Raw genomic sequence first — 19,220 nt, 5'->3', positions numbered from 1 at the left:
TCGTTTTATCAATAATAGTCTTAAAATTAAATGTTATGTCAGAAGTTTAATTCGCGGATCTAAATTTGTTTTTGGTATATAAATTAGCTGAAAATAAATAAGATGATTTATGGTTTTCGTTGATATAAAAACAAAAAAGAATGGTTATCAAGGAAGCATATTTCATTTTGAAATTGGGTATTTTTTTAGAATTAAAAAGTTTGTTAAAAAATTCTAGAGCAATTACTTTTTTTTAATAATACCATCTTTTTAACGAGCATTTTGCTTTAATTATTTCTTAAAAATGAATAAAATAGTAAAGAAATAATGATTGGATATAAATATAACTACAGGATTCAAAAATCATTACTAATTTTTTTTATTTAAAAAAAGTCCTAACTATCGAGATACTGCTGATTCACACATTGAACTCTAGTGTTCCACGGAGCACCATTTAGGATATGCTGCTCTGATTGATTAAGAAATAGTCTAGAGCTGTTTACAATACTTTATAGGTACCCCACTAAGTTTAGACAAAATTAGATAACTTAGAGTTTCAAATTGTTTATACAGTTTAAGTTAAAGATAAAAATTTTACCAAATTAATAAAAATAATGAGGTACTTTATTTGCATCAAACTAGAGCTCCAGAATGGGGTATTGGCGACGGTCTGGGAAACATCCCTGAGAATGATTTGAAGTTATGCCATTGCAATTGCTATCTTCTGCAGAGGGGGTGGCTCCCCAGCTTTGGTAGCCCGACGACCTGCAAGCGAAGTCGAGCACTTTACGGTAGAACAGTTTATTGATAATCAATTCTGCCCTCGGTGCGGATCGCGCGGGCTGCTCGAGGGCCAGCGCTAAGCAAAAAATAATAAAATGAATTATGATCAATATAGCTTGGAAGTTTAATTTTATCCGTTTCAGTTGTTTTCCGGGACATCCGCAAGCTACAGTTATAATATTAAAATACTGTATAATTTATAGGGCTCAACTAATAACTGAACAAATGAGACATTTTCCAAATTAAAACTAATCTCCATATTTTAAAAATCTAGAGTATGAATACTTCTAGAAAAATAACACAATACTTTACAGACATTAAATAGTTAAAATTGTATCAAAACACATGAAAATCCGAATTCGATCATTAGTTCAGAAGCAATTCAAAACTAAATTCAAGGCAACGACTATTATTATTTCTAAAACAAAAAATGTCTCTTAAAGCTCACAAATCTGAGAAAATTATGGGTATGAGGTGTATATTTCATCTGATTAAATTACTTAATTTATATTAATCAGCTTTTACAATTTTTTTTTTAATATGGAAATACGAAACAAAAATAAAATTAGCTTTGAAATTATTGTTCTTTCTTTTTCAGTAAAAAACGCTTTATCACCTCTGAAGTTAACAACTGGGGGAGTTCCAGAAGTTAATTTTCAAACGATGCAAACTTCAGATCCAGGAATATTTTGCGGTGGAGATTTGGCTGGAATATCGGAAACAACTGTCGAAGCAACTAATGATGGGAAAACCGCTGCTTGGTATATGCACACTTATTTGCAGGTTAGTACTCGAGAAAAAAAAACAACTTCGGTCTTTTAATAATATTTTAAATAAATTTTTAAAGTTTTTTAAATTTTTTTTTAGTAATATTATCTTATTACCTGAGAAGAATTTAAGTGCCATCTGGTTTTTATCTGACATTTCATCATATTTTTAAGAGCAGTCGGAGATTTTGTACTATTTTTACATCGACATTTATAAGACCGTAAGCTTAAAGTTTGTAAAATTTTCCGGTAATTTTCAATTTTTCTGAAAGAGATCTGGTGGCTCAGGGAATAGAGCACTCCCTCTCAATGAGTTGACCCAAGTTCAAATCCCAGCGAATCGATGTGAATTCTATAACTGGTTTGCACCGATCACAGTGTTGACATGAAATATTCCCAGCGGTAGACGGATCACTATTTAGAGTCCCCTTTATGAAAGGCAAACCGTGGAAAATTTTCGTGGTTGTCCTCATCATGTAACGTAAATGCTGGTTAGTTCCCTTCAAAAGTTTTCCACGAAGGCTTGTTTCTCCCAATGCTTGATCCATTCCCTTGTATTCTGGGTTGGATTAAAAATTACAAGGCTATGGATTTCACATCGATAGTTGTAAATTCAGAATTAGTTAGGTTGTTCATCACCAGTTATAAAATAAAAAACAAGATTTTTCTGAACATTTTTAGCAACATTTTTTGAAAAATTTATTAATTTACTATTTTTTTCTGAAAAGGAAAAATAAAAGGAACAACATCGAAACAAAACTGCATTTATGTGAATTACATATTTGACACAAGATGATATAAAGCATTGCAACGAATGAACAATTCAACTCATCTTGCGTACTACTAAACTGAACCAACCAATTGTCATTCTTCATAGATTAGCTGAAGAAACAACGATAAGTTCATTGAAAAAACGAACAGATAAATCAAATTGAGCAGATATAGTTTTTTTTAAATTCCAAATGCACAATAATTGGTATTTACAGATTAGTACGATAGACGATACGGTGCATAGCACTTCCTGTAAGTGATATTTAAACAATTAACTAGAAAATTACTGCCTCATTCACAGGATACATTTCAAAACGAATTTGTTAGAGACCCTGCAATCATTTTATATAAGTTTATTCTGCTGAAATTATTTGGTTGACTTCATGAACTTAAATTACTGCAGATAATCTCTTACAAATGCATGGAATAAAAGCATTAATACACTGCTTGACAATTGCTAAGGAACAACTCATTTATGCAAAGTAGTGTTCTTGACAGTCGACCACAACAGTAAAACTAAGTATAGAGGGCATGGTAGAGCAGTACCTGTAAGTATAAAAGTCAGTACACACAATCTCTTCATTCATTCGAAAATTTCATAATGTTAGGTATTTGACTAAAAGAGCACCATAGGTTTTTCAAAACTTATTTCTGTGAAATTCAGTGTGGTGTTGCAGTGATTAAGTACAAAATGTTAGCTAAATATCATATGAATTCTTACGATCGTGGCCGAGCAGTTAGACGACTATAAGCTAGCTGGTCAAAATGTCATCATTGAGTCCGCAGTATCAGGAGTGTAAAAAAGTGTCATCTCGCCATCAAAAAAGACCGCTGTGGGTGGAGATCCGCTGTGGGTCATTGTAGGAACACCACACCTCAAAAGTAACTGTATGTATCCCCAGCAGCGAAAAGGAGCAAAAATGTCACCCTTAGGCAGATAGCTGCAGACCTTGCAACCACTATACCGATTGTTTCTCCCAGTACTATGTCACGGCGATAAAATCAAGTTGGTTTGCATGCACGTAACGTTCGATACATCCCTCTCTAACTACGCCATCGTAGAGAAAGATCAAGTTGGTGAAAGGAACGTATTAGTTTAGTAACCAGTAAAGGTCCAAAGTGATATTCTCTGACCAATTCCCTATGAAAAGTGATTCTGGCTACCAGTTAGTGTAAAGAGAGAGAGAGAACATGTTGTGCACAACAATAGGTTCATGAACGTGATTGGTATGACCCAGACGCGCCCTTATGAGCAGGCATCAAGCTCAATGGCTGAATACAGCTTCACATCTTTGAGCGAGATAACGTTACATCGCGGCGGTATTGCAGAGATTATTCTGGATCATGTTCGTTTTTTAGGGAAGTGGTAGGTCCAGATTTTCTGGTTAAGGTCGACAACACAGGTGCGCTGAGGCATCTGACACACTAGTAAAGATATTGATTATATGCAATGGCCTATGTACTCCTCGGACCTAAATCCTACAGAATATGCCTAGGTTGCCCTTGGCAGACGTGTTTCACAGAGAACGCACCCTTTCCAAACCATGCAAGAGCTGAAAACCACCGTGAGAGAGGAGTGGGACAATATCCCACTAGGAATCTTCGATAGTTTAGTGGACAGCAGAAATAAAAGATGCAACTTGTGAATTAGTGTCCGAGGTAATCACACATCTTATTGAGAAACTCATTTCTGTTTCATTCTGGCAAGAAGACCCATTTATCATTGATTCTATTAAACTTCTTTCAAGCATAACTTCTATTATTAATTATTCCGAAAAATATAACTGTTCCTTAGCAATTGTCTAGCAGTGTAGATATTATGAAATACATTTTGAATTTGATCAATAATTCACTGATACAATTAAAAAAAATCTCACTTGTGCACACTTTTACAATCCAACGACCACGAACATTACTAAATTTAAACCACTAAGTAGATAATATTGAATTTATAAACAATTCTCCTTAGGACCGTGATGACAAATACGTGACCATGCGATTCTTTCTCCACGACCCACGATATCATATCTAAAGCAAGCCTTTCTGATTCCAGCTGCCCAAGAACTCGTTGATATGTGTACGCTCGGAATATACGAGCTTGGTGAAGCGCTTCTTTCTTATTCTACCGGTACTGAAAGGGTTAAATCTTTTGTAGCGCTTATTTTACAAATAACTTCTGAGTTTCGTCGTCCTGTGAATGTGATATGTCTAAATAAATTCGTAAGTAATCATTTATAGGATGCTTATTACAATAATATTTTGGTAATACCTTGAATTAAAACAAAAGTTTAAAAACTAATTCACGAAAAAAGGTTTTTACTAACTTTGATAACTAAATTTACTCCAGTCTTAAGTATTGTAATAAACGTTTGAAATTTTCTACTTAAATGTGTATTATTATTAAATTTCTATTTAAAAAATTAAATTTTTATCATTTTTTAGGCATTAAATGATGTTCAGATCTATGGAAAACCATCGTTGCCACCTTTTATGACCCCAATCGATTTAGTGGATTTAAGTGTGGAACTGCGTGGTTTGAAGTTTAAAAATCCATTTGGTCTTGCAAGTGCCCCTCCCACAACCAGCAGTCCCATGATTAGACGAGCTTTTGAATCAGGATGGGCTTTTGCCCTAACGAAGACTTTCTCTTTGGAAAAAGTAAATGATTACATTACATAAAAGTTGCAATCACAACAAATATATTATAAGGGAGTGTTTTTCAACATCAAGAATTAAGAAAATTATAAAATTTACTAAGAATGGTGAACAACAACAACAATAAATAAAAAAATAAAAACAATAAAAAATGGCCCGTTTTAGCAATTCGTTTTGTGGTGTTGAATTCAATGCACTTAAATATTCATCTGAATATACTTAGAAATATTTTGTTTAAATTAATATCCAAGGATCAATTTGAGTTTACAGAAAGGAACTCATTACCCTATACTTTTCAATTAAATAATAATTCTTAAGATGCTCTAATATTTTTTTTAAATTCTAATAATTACACTTCTTGTATTGTGATGTAAAAATCGTACACAAATTGTGTAATTTTTTTAAAATTTTTGATTGTTGATGTTATTCCCCGGGCATTGCAGGTCAGGACTAAAGAGAATAGAAGGGCTGGTTCATTCCTTTGAAGTAGCTCTCGCCGTGCCAATCCTCCGATTTTCTCTAGTGACGTCACTTTGGCGTCACTAGAACGTTTGCATCAAGAACGGAGCGTTCGGCCTTGCTAGCTCTAACTAATATTGGAGCATTTTTTTTTTGTGACATATTCTAAGACTGTTATTTTCTATGACTTTCCTCAGTTTTTGCAGTGAATTTACAAAAATTTAAAACTATTATCGAAATGCCAGTTTGCACTATTGCAACTTGCGAAAATTCTGATAAAAAAACAAAAGGAAAAACGTGTTCCCTAAAGTAAATGAACAACTATGTAAAGAATGGATTCCGAAATGACACAGTTAATATAAAACAGCAATACGTTTATTCTATCGTTAAGAACTTTTATAAAAATTCATTATCTAAATAGAAACCGCCTCGTTATTTCAAAAAGAAATGCAGATGAAAAAAATTAAAAAATAGATAAAGTCAAAGAAAATTAAAATGTAAATAAAAAGTATAAATAAAATATATAGTATATAGTTGAAATTCTCCTAATTTCATAACATATTTTTTAATGTAGTTATTCTAAATATTTATGATTTTTTTTAAAAATTATATTCTCTTCAATTTAAATATCTATAAATTATATCATCGTAAATTTAAATGTCTATAAACAATTGTAAAATTTCTAATGTCATTATGAACCTAAATTATTATTTTGTTTCAGTAATTAGCGTTTAAGGTTGATGTTTCCTAATGATTAAGTATGAACAAATTGCTATTAACGACATATTTTAAAATCAGGGATTCTAAATTTAACTTAACTTATCTTTATAAAAGAATATGTAGATAAAAAAAGTGTCGATATATGCCTTCATTTTTCTTAATAGTTAAAGTTAAAACTGAACTTTTTAAAATAAAGTATTTATCGTGTCATTTTCACCAACTAGCAAAACATTTTTATAAGTTTAAAATGGTATTTTTTTAATATAATAACCAAGAAAGTTTTTTTTGAACTATGTTTATGAACGGAAATAATGTGTTAATTACGTAAAGTTTGAAGGCTAATAACCAGAAAAAGTCTAACTTATTTTTACAAGAGAAAGATGCAAAGTTATCATATCTTTGCTTGCGATCTCCGAGATCTGTAGACACAGTGACGTCATGAGGAGGGAAATCGTAGCTTCAGCTCTAAGAGCGTAGTGAACTAGCCCTTCTATTCTCTTTAGCCCTGATTGCAGGTAGGCTAGGGTAAGAATGAACTAAGCAAAACAAATATATAAATCTCCGATGAGTTCTCTAGTCAGGATTTTGGTGCCTATTATCTTGATAGTTCTAATCCACCCTTATTTCTCACTCTCCTATATTAATAAAAATTATATCTGATATAAATGCTTTCACACGGGATAACAACAGTACATCCGGTCTTACTCTTAACTATACTTGTTTGATTGCAAGATATAAATATTGTGAATTGCTTCCTAATTCAGATATTTTTCGCTTTTGTACCTTGATCTTTATTAGATTCTATGTATTAATTTATTTTAGGACATTGTAACGAATGTATCACCTCGTATTGTGCGTGGTACCACTTCTGGACACATTTATGGCCCTGGACAAGGTTCATTTTTAAACATAGAGCTTATCAGCGAGAAGACTACAAGCTACTGGTTACAAAGCATCGTTGAATTAAAGAAGGATTTTCCAGACCACGTAAGACTTCTTAGACTAGTAAAATTTATAAGTAATATTTTTGTTAAATGAAAATTCTTGTTTTTATATTTTAATTTTTTTTATACCTATAAATATCTCAAAAAAATAATTCGCTTGTTTGTAAACCAAGGATATTATTTTGTGGTTTGAATAATCAAGATCAGTATTATCCTTCTTTATCACTCTGCATTTTATTACAACAATATTATCAAGATAACTCAGATTTTTCATACAATATCTTTATTAGAAAGAAAATATTTTAAAAAGAAAATTGGCATTAATTAAGATTGAACAGTGAAAAAACAGTACCAGCAGAAATTATTACATTATGTTTTTCTAGAAAAAAAAATTTTTTTTTTTTTGAAAAAAACTTTAATTTTAAAAGTATATATTGTAATATTTATAAGTTTATTTAATGACGGTTACATTAGCAGAAATTGACTTGAATCCTTCCCAATCAAGTTAAATTACTTTTCACTTGTATCTTTTTTAAAACATAAATGGCATGTTCCTGCACAGAAGTGCAAATAAAACTGTCGTAAAGTAGCATAAAACTTTTAAAAAAAAAGTATAAAACATATGTATAAATGTAAAACTTTTGTATTCTTTAAACTTAAAGTATAAAACTTCGCAAGTAAGGTGTACGGCCCAAAAGTGTACAAAAAAATGTGTGGATACAGCTAAAAGTAAGCACTGTTAGAATTTGAGATTTCGGCCGTTCGTTGGTTTTCCTTTATTATTTTGTAGTTATTGACAGCTGGCATTATTTTTTGATGGTTTAAAATCACCATTTCGATAGTGAGTTAATTCACGTTAGAACAAAGTACCAGTCTGAGCAGGTTACTATTTTTGTACCTTTGTTTTAATTCTAAAACGTTAACAAAACGTGGCTATCAATGAAAAGTTAATGGTGTTTTGGTTGTTAAAGACGTTATTAAAAACTGCCTTAAATCAGCGTTAGTAAGCCATTTTAACAATGGCTGTATATTTTGTTATAATTGAATTCACGGCACGTAATACAAGAATTTCTAATTGCATTTAATGAGGAAGCCTAAGTTCCTCTGAATGGCGAGGTAGCCCAACCATACAAGTTATATCGAGGTAAATGTTTTCTTAATATTTCAATAAAATTCAATTGTATATGATTTTTTGAAAGCTTATAAGGAGTAATTAAATCTGCAAATAGATAATAATGTAATTTAGTCTTTCCAGATGGATACTGTAAATAATAGTTACATCATAATATGTTTCAGTATATTTTCGGAGTCCTAAATTGGTTTTTAATTATGCTTTAAGACCATGGTCATCACAATTTTAAACATTGTTTTAAGGTGATTGAAAAATAAAATTTAAAAATCTGTATTAAAAAATAAAATTGTTACTGACTTATACAGGGTGGTCCTAAAATATATGTCAAAAATGTAAAGGCAGGTAGAGGGGACTTGAATAAGCATATTTCGTATAGGATTGTGTGTGCGGTAATGCCGCATTAAGCCGGTAGGGTGCGCTGATGACTGCGGCGTATAAAACCGCACGGATCTCAAACAGCATGCATCGTTTCACCAATGTGAAGCTTGCCGACGTGCATTTCATGTATGGGGCTGCACAAGGAAACGAATTATCTGCTCAGAGGATTTATAGGGAGCGTCAGAAATCACCTGGGCGCTGTCTACGGCCGACATTGGATAGGACGGGGTGGTCCAGATCCCTGGCCACCGCGTTCTCCTGATTTAACCTGCTTGGATTTTTTCTTTTGGGTTCATATTAAAAGCCTGGTGTACGAGAGTCCAATCAAGAAGATCTTCTTGCCCGCTTGTCTGTTGCTGCTTTATATGTGCTCGACATGCCTAACGTCTTTTCTAACGTACGCCGATCCATGCGCCGTCTCTGTGAATCTTGTATCGATGTTGGTGGCTGCTCTTTCGAGCACCTCTTGTAAACTGTTGATAAATTTTTATTTTCTTTTGTCTTTTCAGTTTTTTCTGATTCATACTGCTTTACAAGCTAGTGCTATAATGTGCCATTACCGCACACACATTCCTATCCGAAATATGCTTATTTATGTCCCCTCTACCTACCTTTACATTTTTGACATATATTTTAGGACCACCCTGTATATACAAACTATTTGGCTCAAGGAAGGTTTCTGTATTGAACCAAAGGCACATATTTTTATTTTTCTAATATATATTAAATTTTTTATTAAATATATATATTAATTAATATTATATTAAATAATATTCGTAATATATATTAAATTTTAAATATATTAAAAACTGTCACTTCGAGGTTTGATTATGCGCAATATGGTAAGTAATAATCATATTAACAAGTACGAAATAAAATTGGCCAAATTTTTCGATTTAAGAATGATTTTGTTCAAGTGGGCCATGGATAGCAACATTCCTCTATATTGACTTCAGCTTTTTTAGTCATAAATGTATTAAGTGTTTTAACGATTCAGATCTATCATATTTTCCCCAGTTATGGACTTCGTCATTTTTTATACTAAACCCGTGATTTAAAGAAAACTGCTTTTGTTATTTAGAACAGAGGTATTTATATGAATGCTGGATTTCCAAGATACTATGTATACTTCATTGACTCAAATAAAATAAAGTTTTTGTGGTCGTAGGCCATTAAGGCTATGCGATTGTTCTTATTCTCCATTGGTGCCATTTAAGTTCAAGAATTTGACTTCTGTCACACCTGTTTACAGGGCGGACCCATTAATACATCCATCCGTTCCTTCATACACAGAGAGTAATTTTGACCTGAACCAGAGAACGATCAATTTCCAATTNGAATTTTTGATAAAAAAAAGCTGAAATTTAAGAGATAAAAGTGAAAAAACCGGAAATCCGCTAAAAAGCGGAAAAATCTCATCCCTGAATTCCGTACCCTCAGAGACATAATTTGTTATGGGAACATGGAGGACTTTGTGACCCGACGGATTTAACTTGTACCAGTCACCATTTACATCTTCGACCGGATTAGGACTCCCGTTGTCAAGACTCCATCGCCCTGCTAATCAGGCTCCCCTGACCACAAATAAAATAATCATAGCGAAAGCAAATTTTAAATTTTTTAAAATTGTAAATTAGATTTTGGATGTAAATAACATCCATGTTGAAATTTTAAAAATTATATTGATTAAGGCTTAAGAAAAGTAATATTTTTTTTAACAATTTCCATTTCTGCTTTTTTTTTTTTAATGTATTTAATTAGAGTTTCGTTCATAGATTCTGATAGCAAGTATAATGTGCTCATATGATGAAAATGATTGGATTAGTTTGGCCAAGCTAGCAGAGGTAACCAATAGTGATAATTAAAGCACTTCCTTTGAATAATATTTTATATTTAATTGTGAGCTCTTGTTTTCTGATCAAATGTTTACATAAATCATGTAGTAACCAATAGTATTTTTACACCTACCTTCTTAGTCTCCATACCCATCTTAATGAATGTTTCTATGCTTATTTATAACATACGTGCTGTGATATTGTATTAAAATAATTTTGCTCGAACGCGTTTCTAAAACGATTCTCTTTGTAAAAATGCTATTAATTTTACACATAAAGCTTTTTAAGTTGAAAAATGAATTGTTAAAACCAGATCTTGAAACTGATAGATATAATTTGTAAAGGGTTCTGTACTTTTAATTAGGAAATGTCTAAAGAAACGAAGGATTATGGATTGAATGAAGTTTTGGACAATTTTACAACCCACAACACTCGAACACTGGGTAACAAAAATTTGCATAGAACTTATTAGAACCACCATTGAACTTTGTAAGGTGATTTTAGTAAATTTTTGGAGAAGGTATCCAAGTTAGAAATCAAGAAGATTCTGCTACCTTTTTACAAGATTCAAGCTAAAACATAGCAAAATTATAAACACCATTTTTTACTATTATTATTTTCTTTTTCGATTTATCTTTTTGAATAATTTAGATTGATCTAATAAATCAACAATATTTGATTTTTTTCCAAGCGTTAATTTTATACTTGCACTACTTTACTTCATTTTCACTATTTTATTTTTTTAATGTATTAATATAATTTGTGAAGTAAAAAAAATAAATTAATACGCTAATTTAGTATTACAAAATAAAAGTACAAAGCCTATAAAAGTGTGTAGTTCTCAAATGTCATTTTCCCACAAATTCTGTTCAAAGATGAATTCTACTTAAGGATAATTTTTCCCCGGTTACTTCAAAGGCATTAAACAGAGAGCCAAATGTAGTTTAAATGAATTTAAACTTTTCAACCTTTCTTTAAAGTCAAAGTTAACAAAGTTAAAATTCTCTTCCAGAATTCGGGTGCTGATGCTTTAGAATTGAACCTATCTTGTCCTCATGGAATGGGTGAACGAGGTATGGGATTAGCGTGTGGTCAGGTGAGATATTTATAGAAAATCCTTATTTGTAATTTTTGTTGCAATCATAAATTTTGAAGAGCATCACTTTTTTGTTAATAGGATCCAGAACTGGTGGAGAATATTTGTAAATGGGTCAGAAAAACTGTCAATATACCTTTCTTTGCTAAAATGACCCCAAACATAACTAATATAGTAGAGATAGCAAAAGCTGCATACAGAGGTAAGTGAATTAAACAATTAAAAGTGTTTATTTTAATCCTAATTAGGACCTTCGTTAAAAAGGAATATTCTTTAAATGGTTCTCAGATCAAAGCCATTATAATACAGATAAATCAATCAAGTTGGGAGATAAAGTCATTGAAGTTTTGTACAATACATATGCATGTATAAAATTAATTTAAGTCATTACATAAAATTCCATTGGATTTAAGATTTTGGAAACTAAAATAATATACGAAGAAAACAAAACTAAATTTTGCATTTAAATGAAAATTAAAAGAAATTGTCACCAGGACAGGAAAAAAATCAACAAAAAATCATGTAATACGTAACGTAATTAATTATTACAGAAAATGTTCTTCAAACATTTAATAATATATTTGTTTCCCTTATCTTTGTCTTATAATGTCTTTTTGTGTAAAAACAAATATTTTTTTAAAATTTCAATATCAGGAAAAGCAGATGGCGTAACAGTGACAAATACTGTTTCTGGTATTATGGATTTAAAAAGTGATGGTACACCATGGCCAGGAATCGGCAAAGAACAACGCACAACCTACGGTGGAGTTTCTGGCAATGCCATTCGACCCATAGCACTGAGAGCCGTAACAGCAATTGCAAGAGCAATTCCAGGGTATCCCATATTGGCTACGGGTGGTATCGATTCAGCGGATGCGGGATTGCAATTTCTTCATGCTGGAGCGACTTTACTGCAGGTGATTTCATGTCGATACACTCTTTGTATTTATGTTAAAAATTTGATCATGTTGAACCATACTCTCTTCAACTTAACAAAATACCCAAGTTTAATTCGACACATAATTAAAATTACAGCAAATTTGCTCAATCTTTGCAGTCAATGTACCGTTTTTAAAGATCAACGAAGAATCAATTTTCTTTGAGAGTGCTAAAATATGTAGTCAGACACAGAAAAATAAAATATTGTTTTGTTTTTTTACTAACTTTTGAAGTTAATACAAACTGAAAAATAAAAAAAGAGGTAGGTATCAAATAAAACTAAACTATTTTGTAAATAATTTGATTACACTGGGGAATAAATTTGTTAGTTGGATTCATAATACTACTTGATCTTGCCTAATTCGGGTGTGGGGATTTCAAATATCTGAAATTTGTTTTGCTCCTAAAGATGCAGATTTTTTTTTTAAAATGGCATTTTGAATGTTATCTATAATATTTTAAACTTGCCCATTTCGACAAAAAATAGACCAAAAATGTCATTGGAAAAAAAAACTGTAGCTTGAAGAGAGAAACCGATTGCAAATTTAAAATCAGTGAAACGAAAGTATCTCTATAGAGAAAAATCTCATGCAACAGAAGAAAAAAAAATTGTTTCCCAGTGTTATTTATAATCTCATAAAAATGGAATTAAAATATGAAGTTTTTAAAATATCTATTTAACAAGATTAAAAAATGTAGTTTCCTGGGCCACGTTATTGAAGTTTTGATTTGAGCTGCATGTTACACAACTCTGTACCCTAATCGTTATTACTTCCTCATAAGTCTGAATTTTAGAAAATAGTTATTTTTCGCAATGTTAACTTTCCAGAAACGTTTTTTTTCTTTTATTTTTTAAATTCTTTAAAGAATAAACTTTTTAATGACGGATATTTCATCATCTTTCTTTAGTTAACTTAAGTAAAATGCTTGTAAAATACTATAGACAACTTATTGGCACATTTTATAGTTAAAATTTTATTTGATAACCTAATACAGTTTTAATTAATTATTTTTCCATTAATCTAATGTATATTTATAGATGAAACAAGAGTTAGCATGCAATTTTCGGTAACAGATTACAATTGGGATTTGAAAATAAACCAACATATATGAAAATAAACCAAGAACTAATCATATAACGGTAAACCAAAGTTATGGTAACCAGAAGGTGATGAAATTGAAAGCAAAGAATATCATGGCAAACAGAAACGAGGTTTCAGAAGGAAAAAGAAACACAAATTATGGCCAAACCGAGAACCCCGATTCTATACCTTAACCAATTTTTTGTCTAAAAAAATGGGGGTAATTGATTACCACATTTTTTTCTCACAAAGATGCTTAACGTTACAAAGAATCTTAAAATTAAATGAAAGGTTTCTTTCTTTNCCCCCCCCAGATAGAGTCGAGTTAACTTTTTTAATTTATTTCAAGGTCTGTAGTGCTGTACAGAACCAAGATTTCACAGTGATTGACGATTATGTGTCCGGCTTAAAATCACTTTTATACATGCAAAGTCAACCTCACTTAAATGATTGGATTGGACAGTCACCTCCAACACCAAAACATCAGAAGGGAAAACCCGTCATCGATATTGACAGTATTGTCCATAAGGTAATTTTTGAAAACATTAAAATAAAAATATTCATAACTCAAAGCTCAGTAGTAACCATATTTAAGGATTATTACAAATAAATGTACAAAACCAGAAGAAATTTTATAAAACCAGTAGACCACGAGAAACTGGCACACTTGAGTAGTCTACTGGTAAATCTGGTAGATTTTACAGCTATGCAATATCTATATAGACAAATGACCTAAATGGAACAATTACAGTAAATTTGTAATGCTTTTAAAATGTTAAATTTTTCCTACTAAGTCATATATTTTTTGAAAAATTATTTTAAATTTCTTTATTGTATTTTCTGCCAACTATTTCAGCAAAGCAAATAACTAATTTATTTTTCAATTAATAACGTTTTTATATTTTTTTTATGAACCCAATTATGAAAATCATTACTAAGAAAGCTTCAAGGACTAAATTATTATTCAAGTTATGAACCAACAGAAGCTAGAATATTTTGTAGTTTTTTTATATGCAAATATTTGTAATGATTCCATTTTATAGAAATTACCAAACTTCGGACTTTTCTTAACCCAAAAACAAGCAATAATAGCAGAATTAAAAGCCCACCAAGATTTATTGGAAGATAAGATGCATGATGTTGGAGAACACAGCAAAGAAAAACCACAATCAGTACCAAAAATAAAGGTAAAATTATCAAGTTACATATTTTGAACTCCGTTTACAGAAGTATGGGAAAATGAGATAAGACTGTATAATTAAGATTCAAAGGTCTGTTGGAGCTAAGCTGGAACTGTCATCGATCTAAAGGTACCCCCCCCCAGATAGAGTCGAGTTAACATGTCTAGTGAATTGGAATTGTATTCTTTGTGGTGGTTGACACACTACAAAGATATTAATTGTTTAATTGTATACAATATATCATTTCTATTTTTTTCTAGAAAAAGTCAAATCATCAAGTTTTACCCCATTTCGGGTACACAAGTTAACTCCATGGGAAATTTAGAAATAGAATTTCAGTAAAAAGCAGCAGACATTTCTATTTTACATACAGTTTAAGAAAAGTAGGCCTTTTATTTACATGTGACGTATAGTTAGTTATCTTTACCCTCCTCTGCATCGCAGCTTTCGTTTGCACAGCCTAGATTCGCATCGAAGAGATGGAAACAAAACCAAGTAGTACCCAGTCTTAACACAAGACCGGAGGCTATCGAAACATAACAAAACAGTGCTAACATTTGACTAAAACCTTATTGTATGCTAAGGTATGAATCTTTTGTAAACACATAATAAGTTGGATTAAAAATAATTTTTGGAAAATATCAAATAAAGCTAGTTAAAAAACAATCTAACATTAAACAATTGACCTAGTAAAACAAACATATTTACACAGACGCAATGAATTAATCAAACAACTCGCCAATATGGTAGGTTCTTCTTGATGAGTGAAGTGTAATTTGGATTTTTTTTCGCTAGAAAACAGAACTAATTTTGATACAATCGAGGCACTTGGCTCTACCCCACTATCCAGTCTTAGCTCACTTATCCCCGTAATTTTTAATGCAAATAATAATGTTCTCATACCATTTTATTTGTGTGTAGCTCACGCTGTATTTGCAATTTTTATAACAGATGCTGATAAAGAACAATTGTTATGGTTTGTGCAAAAAATGCCTTTTTTTATTATGGTTATAATCTATCACCTTTCACGAAACAACTATGTTTTTTGAAAAGTGATAGATATTGATAGACCAGAATGTTGTTGGCTTTGATTAAAATTAGCATATTCATTAAACTTGGCCCAAGAGCTTCCTTTATACCCGAATTAAATTTACACTAAAAGATTAACAATTTTTAACCTTAGATTTTAGGTCTCGTTTGAGACACATTCAGCAAGCCTTTCATCTATAACATAAGGGTGGGATATCAATACAGCAGATGTTCTGCAAATCTTTATCAAAAATTAAAACTAAAAAAAGTATCATTCGAAACATGTAAAACGCAGCACTATTAATGCAAACATATAGACAACGTAGGCGTTAATCTAGAATTTCTGGAAGCCTTTAGGGCAAAATTATTACAATATAGTTTTAAAAACAGCATTTTCAAAAAGGTAATTTAGGTTTTCTAGTTTTAGAAAAGTTTCTTGGTTTTAAGGAAATTTACATTAAAACAATTTCTTGTCTTTACAAATTGCACAGTTGTGTTCATATAAAAAAAAAAATATTAAAAAAAAAATAAAAAAAATTGACTAATGTGCAGTACTGAAATTACCAATTAAATATTACTAACTGTATAATTTTATGCTTCAAACAGTTCAGAAAAAATTTGAAGAAATTCTTTAAGTTATCAAGCACTTTTCCTAACCTAGAATATTACAAAGTACTTATATATAATCTTTTTTTAAAGATATTATGTCATATAATATTATTCTACAATCAAAAGCTTATGAAAAGAACATACACTAAGAAAAAAAAATTAATAAAAAAAATTCAAAATCTTTAAGTTTAAGAATTTTGTGCAAATTCCTGGCTATATCCTTGTCACCAAAATATGAAATCTCAGGGTAATATAAAAAATAATTTGGGATATAACAAAGATATAAAAAAAGATTTATAATATGTAGGTTGTTAAATGATGCCATTTTGTTCAGAAAATTATTGAAAAGAATGATTTTTCCTTACTGTTTCCAACAGAAAAAAAAAACAATTTTTTTTATTAAATTTGTACAAAATCTTTTTTCTTTTGGATATTGGATTGGAAGATTGGATATTTTTTCATAAAAAAATGATTAGTCAAAAGTAAAACCAATCAGAATTTTTCGCAAAATTTTATTAACATTATGTCAATAACTCTAACAAAATACTCAAAATTATGTGATTTTTTATAGGCATTTATAATTGAAAGTAGTAAATACAAAATATTCTGTTATAGGATGTGATTGGAAAATCCCTGGATAAAATTGGAACATTCTCCAATTTAGACATTTCTCAACAAGTAGTTGCTTTGATTGATGAAGTAAGATATTTTTTCAAATTTCATACCAAAGTAATAGTTACCACTTAATCTTGAACACAGTTTTTATTTGTTTAACAAGCTTAAGAATATATGAAGAACAATTAAGCATACTGTCCAGGTCAAAAGTTAAAGCACACCCCTGTTTTTACAGAAAATTTTCAAACAGCCTCATGCTTTTTACCATATCGATCCAAAACTTTGTTTATTACTTATTTTTAAAATAAACATTGTTAAAAGTAAGGAAATAAAAATACATGGCAGTATTTATGTTTATACAGATTTGTTTGAGAAATCTATATTATTGAACAGATATTGAGGTTTGAGCACTGTGTTTTTGGATGTACAACGTGGAAAGGGGAAAAAAAAAGCGGGCCACCCTGAAGTGCAAACGATATTTTTAGTTACGAAGTCAGACACGAAAACGTACTTTTTCCGAATAAACATACCTTTTTTTTTTGTTGACGGTTCAGATTTCTGATCCCCAAAATATAGGGGGTAGCTGCAATCTGGGAAATATGTATGGTCTCAATCGTTTGGTCAGGCCGAAATCAGACACGAAAACGTACTTTTTCTGAATAAACATACCTTTTTTTTTGACGGTTCAGATTTCTAACCCTCAAAATATAAGGGTAGCTGCAATCTGGGAAATATGTATGGTCTCAATAGTTTAGTCAGGACAGTAATTCAAAGTTTGGAGCTCCTAATGTTTATTCCATTTTTTACGTATTTTGCCATATCTTGAAAGCTTTTAAAGCTAATTGAAATATCTTTGAGCACAATTATGAAATTCATTTTCCATGCAAAAAAAAATTTAAAAAAATTAGTAAATTTACTGTTTTTCATTATTTTATTTAGCAATAGGCGAAAACGTTTTGTATTGTAAAGTATACAATATTTTACATCACTTTAAAGCATCTTATTTTACATGGCGAAATATAAAATTTGAGCAAAATCGGTTGTATAGTTCCTGAGAAATCTAATTTTAAATTTGATTTCTCAGGAACTATTCAACCTATTTCACTCAAATTCTGTATATTGCCATGTAAAATTAGATGCATTAAAATTATGTGAAAATTTATATACAGTTCAAAAGTTTTACAACTGTCATAAAATAATAAATATTTACTAAAATTTATTTTTTGCATGGATTTATCTTTGGATAAACAAATTTTATAATTGTGTGCAAACATTTTTCGATTAGTTTTAAAAGTTCTTGAGATATGGCGAAACACGCCATAAAATAAAATTAACAATAGGGGGTCCAAACTTTGGATCGCTCTCCTGACCAAACTATGGGGACCAGATTGCGTCTACCCCCTATATTTTGGGGATTTAAAACCCGATTCCGTTGAAAAAAAAAGGTATGTTAATTAAGAGAAAGGCGCCTGGTGTCTGAGTGGTATCGCCTTGCGCTTCCGTGCCACAGCTGGGTTCGATCCTCGGGCCGGGCAAGGTTGACTCAGCCTTTCATCCCTTCAGTGGGTCGATAAATGAGTACCAAGCATATTTGGGAGCTAAACAATAGGGGATCCGCATTTGGCTGACCACCTAACCGGAACATCTGCTCCTGCACCCCACAGCCCAAGAAAACTGAGATGGGCACAGTAGGTCTTGGCCTTCAATGGGCTGTCGCGCCACTGAAGTCACATCTTGTAGCAGTATACTCCCAAAAAAATTTTTTTTTCCTAGGCAAAAATTAAAAACTGGACCAACGCATAGAGGAAGAGTGTTCTCGGGAACAACGAATCAAAGTTTAAAATTTTTGGTTCCCATCACCAGATTTTTTTACAACGTCCCGATCGTTTTTGTCAATTGCGATAGCGCTTCGATCCTGATTGTGTCTGCAGTAAAACGTGGATGAGGTGCCACCTTGTGAAGATGTGTGACATGGCCGTCAGTTAGTGATTTAGTCAGAAACAACAGAATAATGAAGCAAAAAGTGTATTATATTATTTGCGATTCACAACATTTTAATGGGACATGCTGTCCCACCAGGAACACAGATTTTAGGACGCAATCTTGTTTTCCAACAAGATAATAATTCAAGGCATACTTTCAAGTCAAGAAGTAATTATCTGAAAAGCAAAGACGGTGTGCATACCATCACAAAAATGGAATGGTCCCCACTGTCACCAATCGAACTTCTGTGGGATTCACTGGAC

The 19,220-nt window shown here is 31.3% G+C and overlaps 1 protein-coding gene across 1 annotated transcript in view; it reads left to right on the top strand.

Moving 5' to 3' along the window:
- The window catches only part of LOC107456623 (dihydropyrimidine dehydrogenase su(r)), a 31,030-nt gene that overhangs the window by 8,781 nt on the left and 3,029 nt on the right, over positions 1-19,220 (top strand). The window contains exons 9-18 of the mRNA XM_043044366.2: positions 1,361-1,545; positions 4,743-4,958; positions 6,957-7,121; positions 10,364-10,432; positions 11,436-11,519; positions 11,601-11,721; positions 12,174-12,436; positions 13,890-14,069; positions 14,584-14,727; positions 16,975-17,058. Of these exons, the coding sequence (XP_042900300.2) occupies positions 1,361-1,545; positions 4,743-4,958; positions 6,957-7,121; positions 10,364-10,432; positions 11,436-11,519; positions 11,601-11,721; positions 12,174-12,436; positions 13,890-14,069; positions 14,584-14,727; positions 16,975-17,058 (1,511 nt within the window). The remainder of the gene's footprint in view (positions 1-1,360; positions 1,546-4,742; positions 4,959-6,956; positions 7,122-10,363; positions 10,433-11,435; positions 11,520-11,600; positions 11,722-12,173; positions 12,437-13,889; positions 14,070-14,583; positions 14,728-16,974; positions 17,059-19,220) is intronic.

The sequence above is a fragment of the Parasteatoda tepidariorum genome, chromosome 5 (genome assembly GCF_043381705.1).
Source record: "Parasteatoda tepidariorum isolate YZ-2023 chromosome 5, CAS_Ptep_4.0, whole genome shotgun sequence".
In the NCBI taxonomy this organism is placed as follows: domain Eukaryota; kingdom Metazoa; phylum Arthropoda; class Arachnida; order Araneae; family Theridiidae; genus Parasteatoda; species Parasteatoda tepidariorum.
The sequence above is the reverse complement of the archived record's forward strand: the minus strand, read 5'-3'. Positions and strand labels throughout refer to the sequence as shown.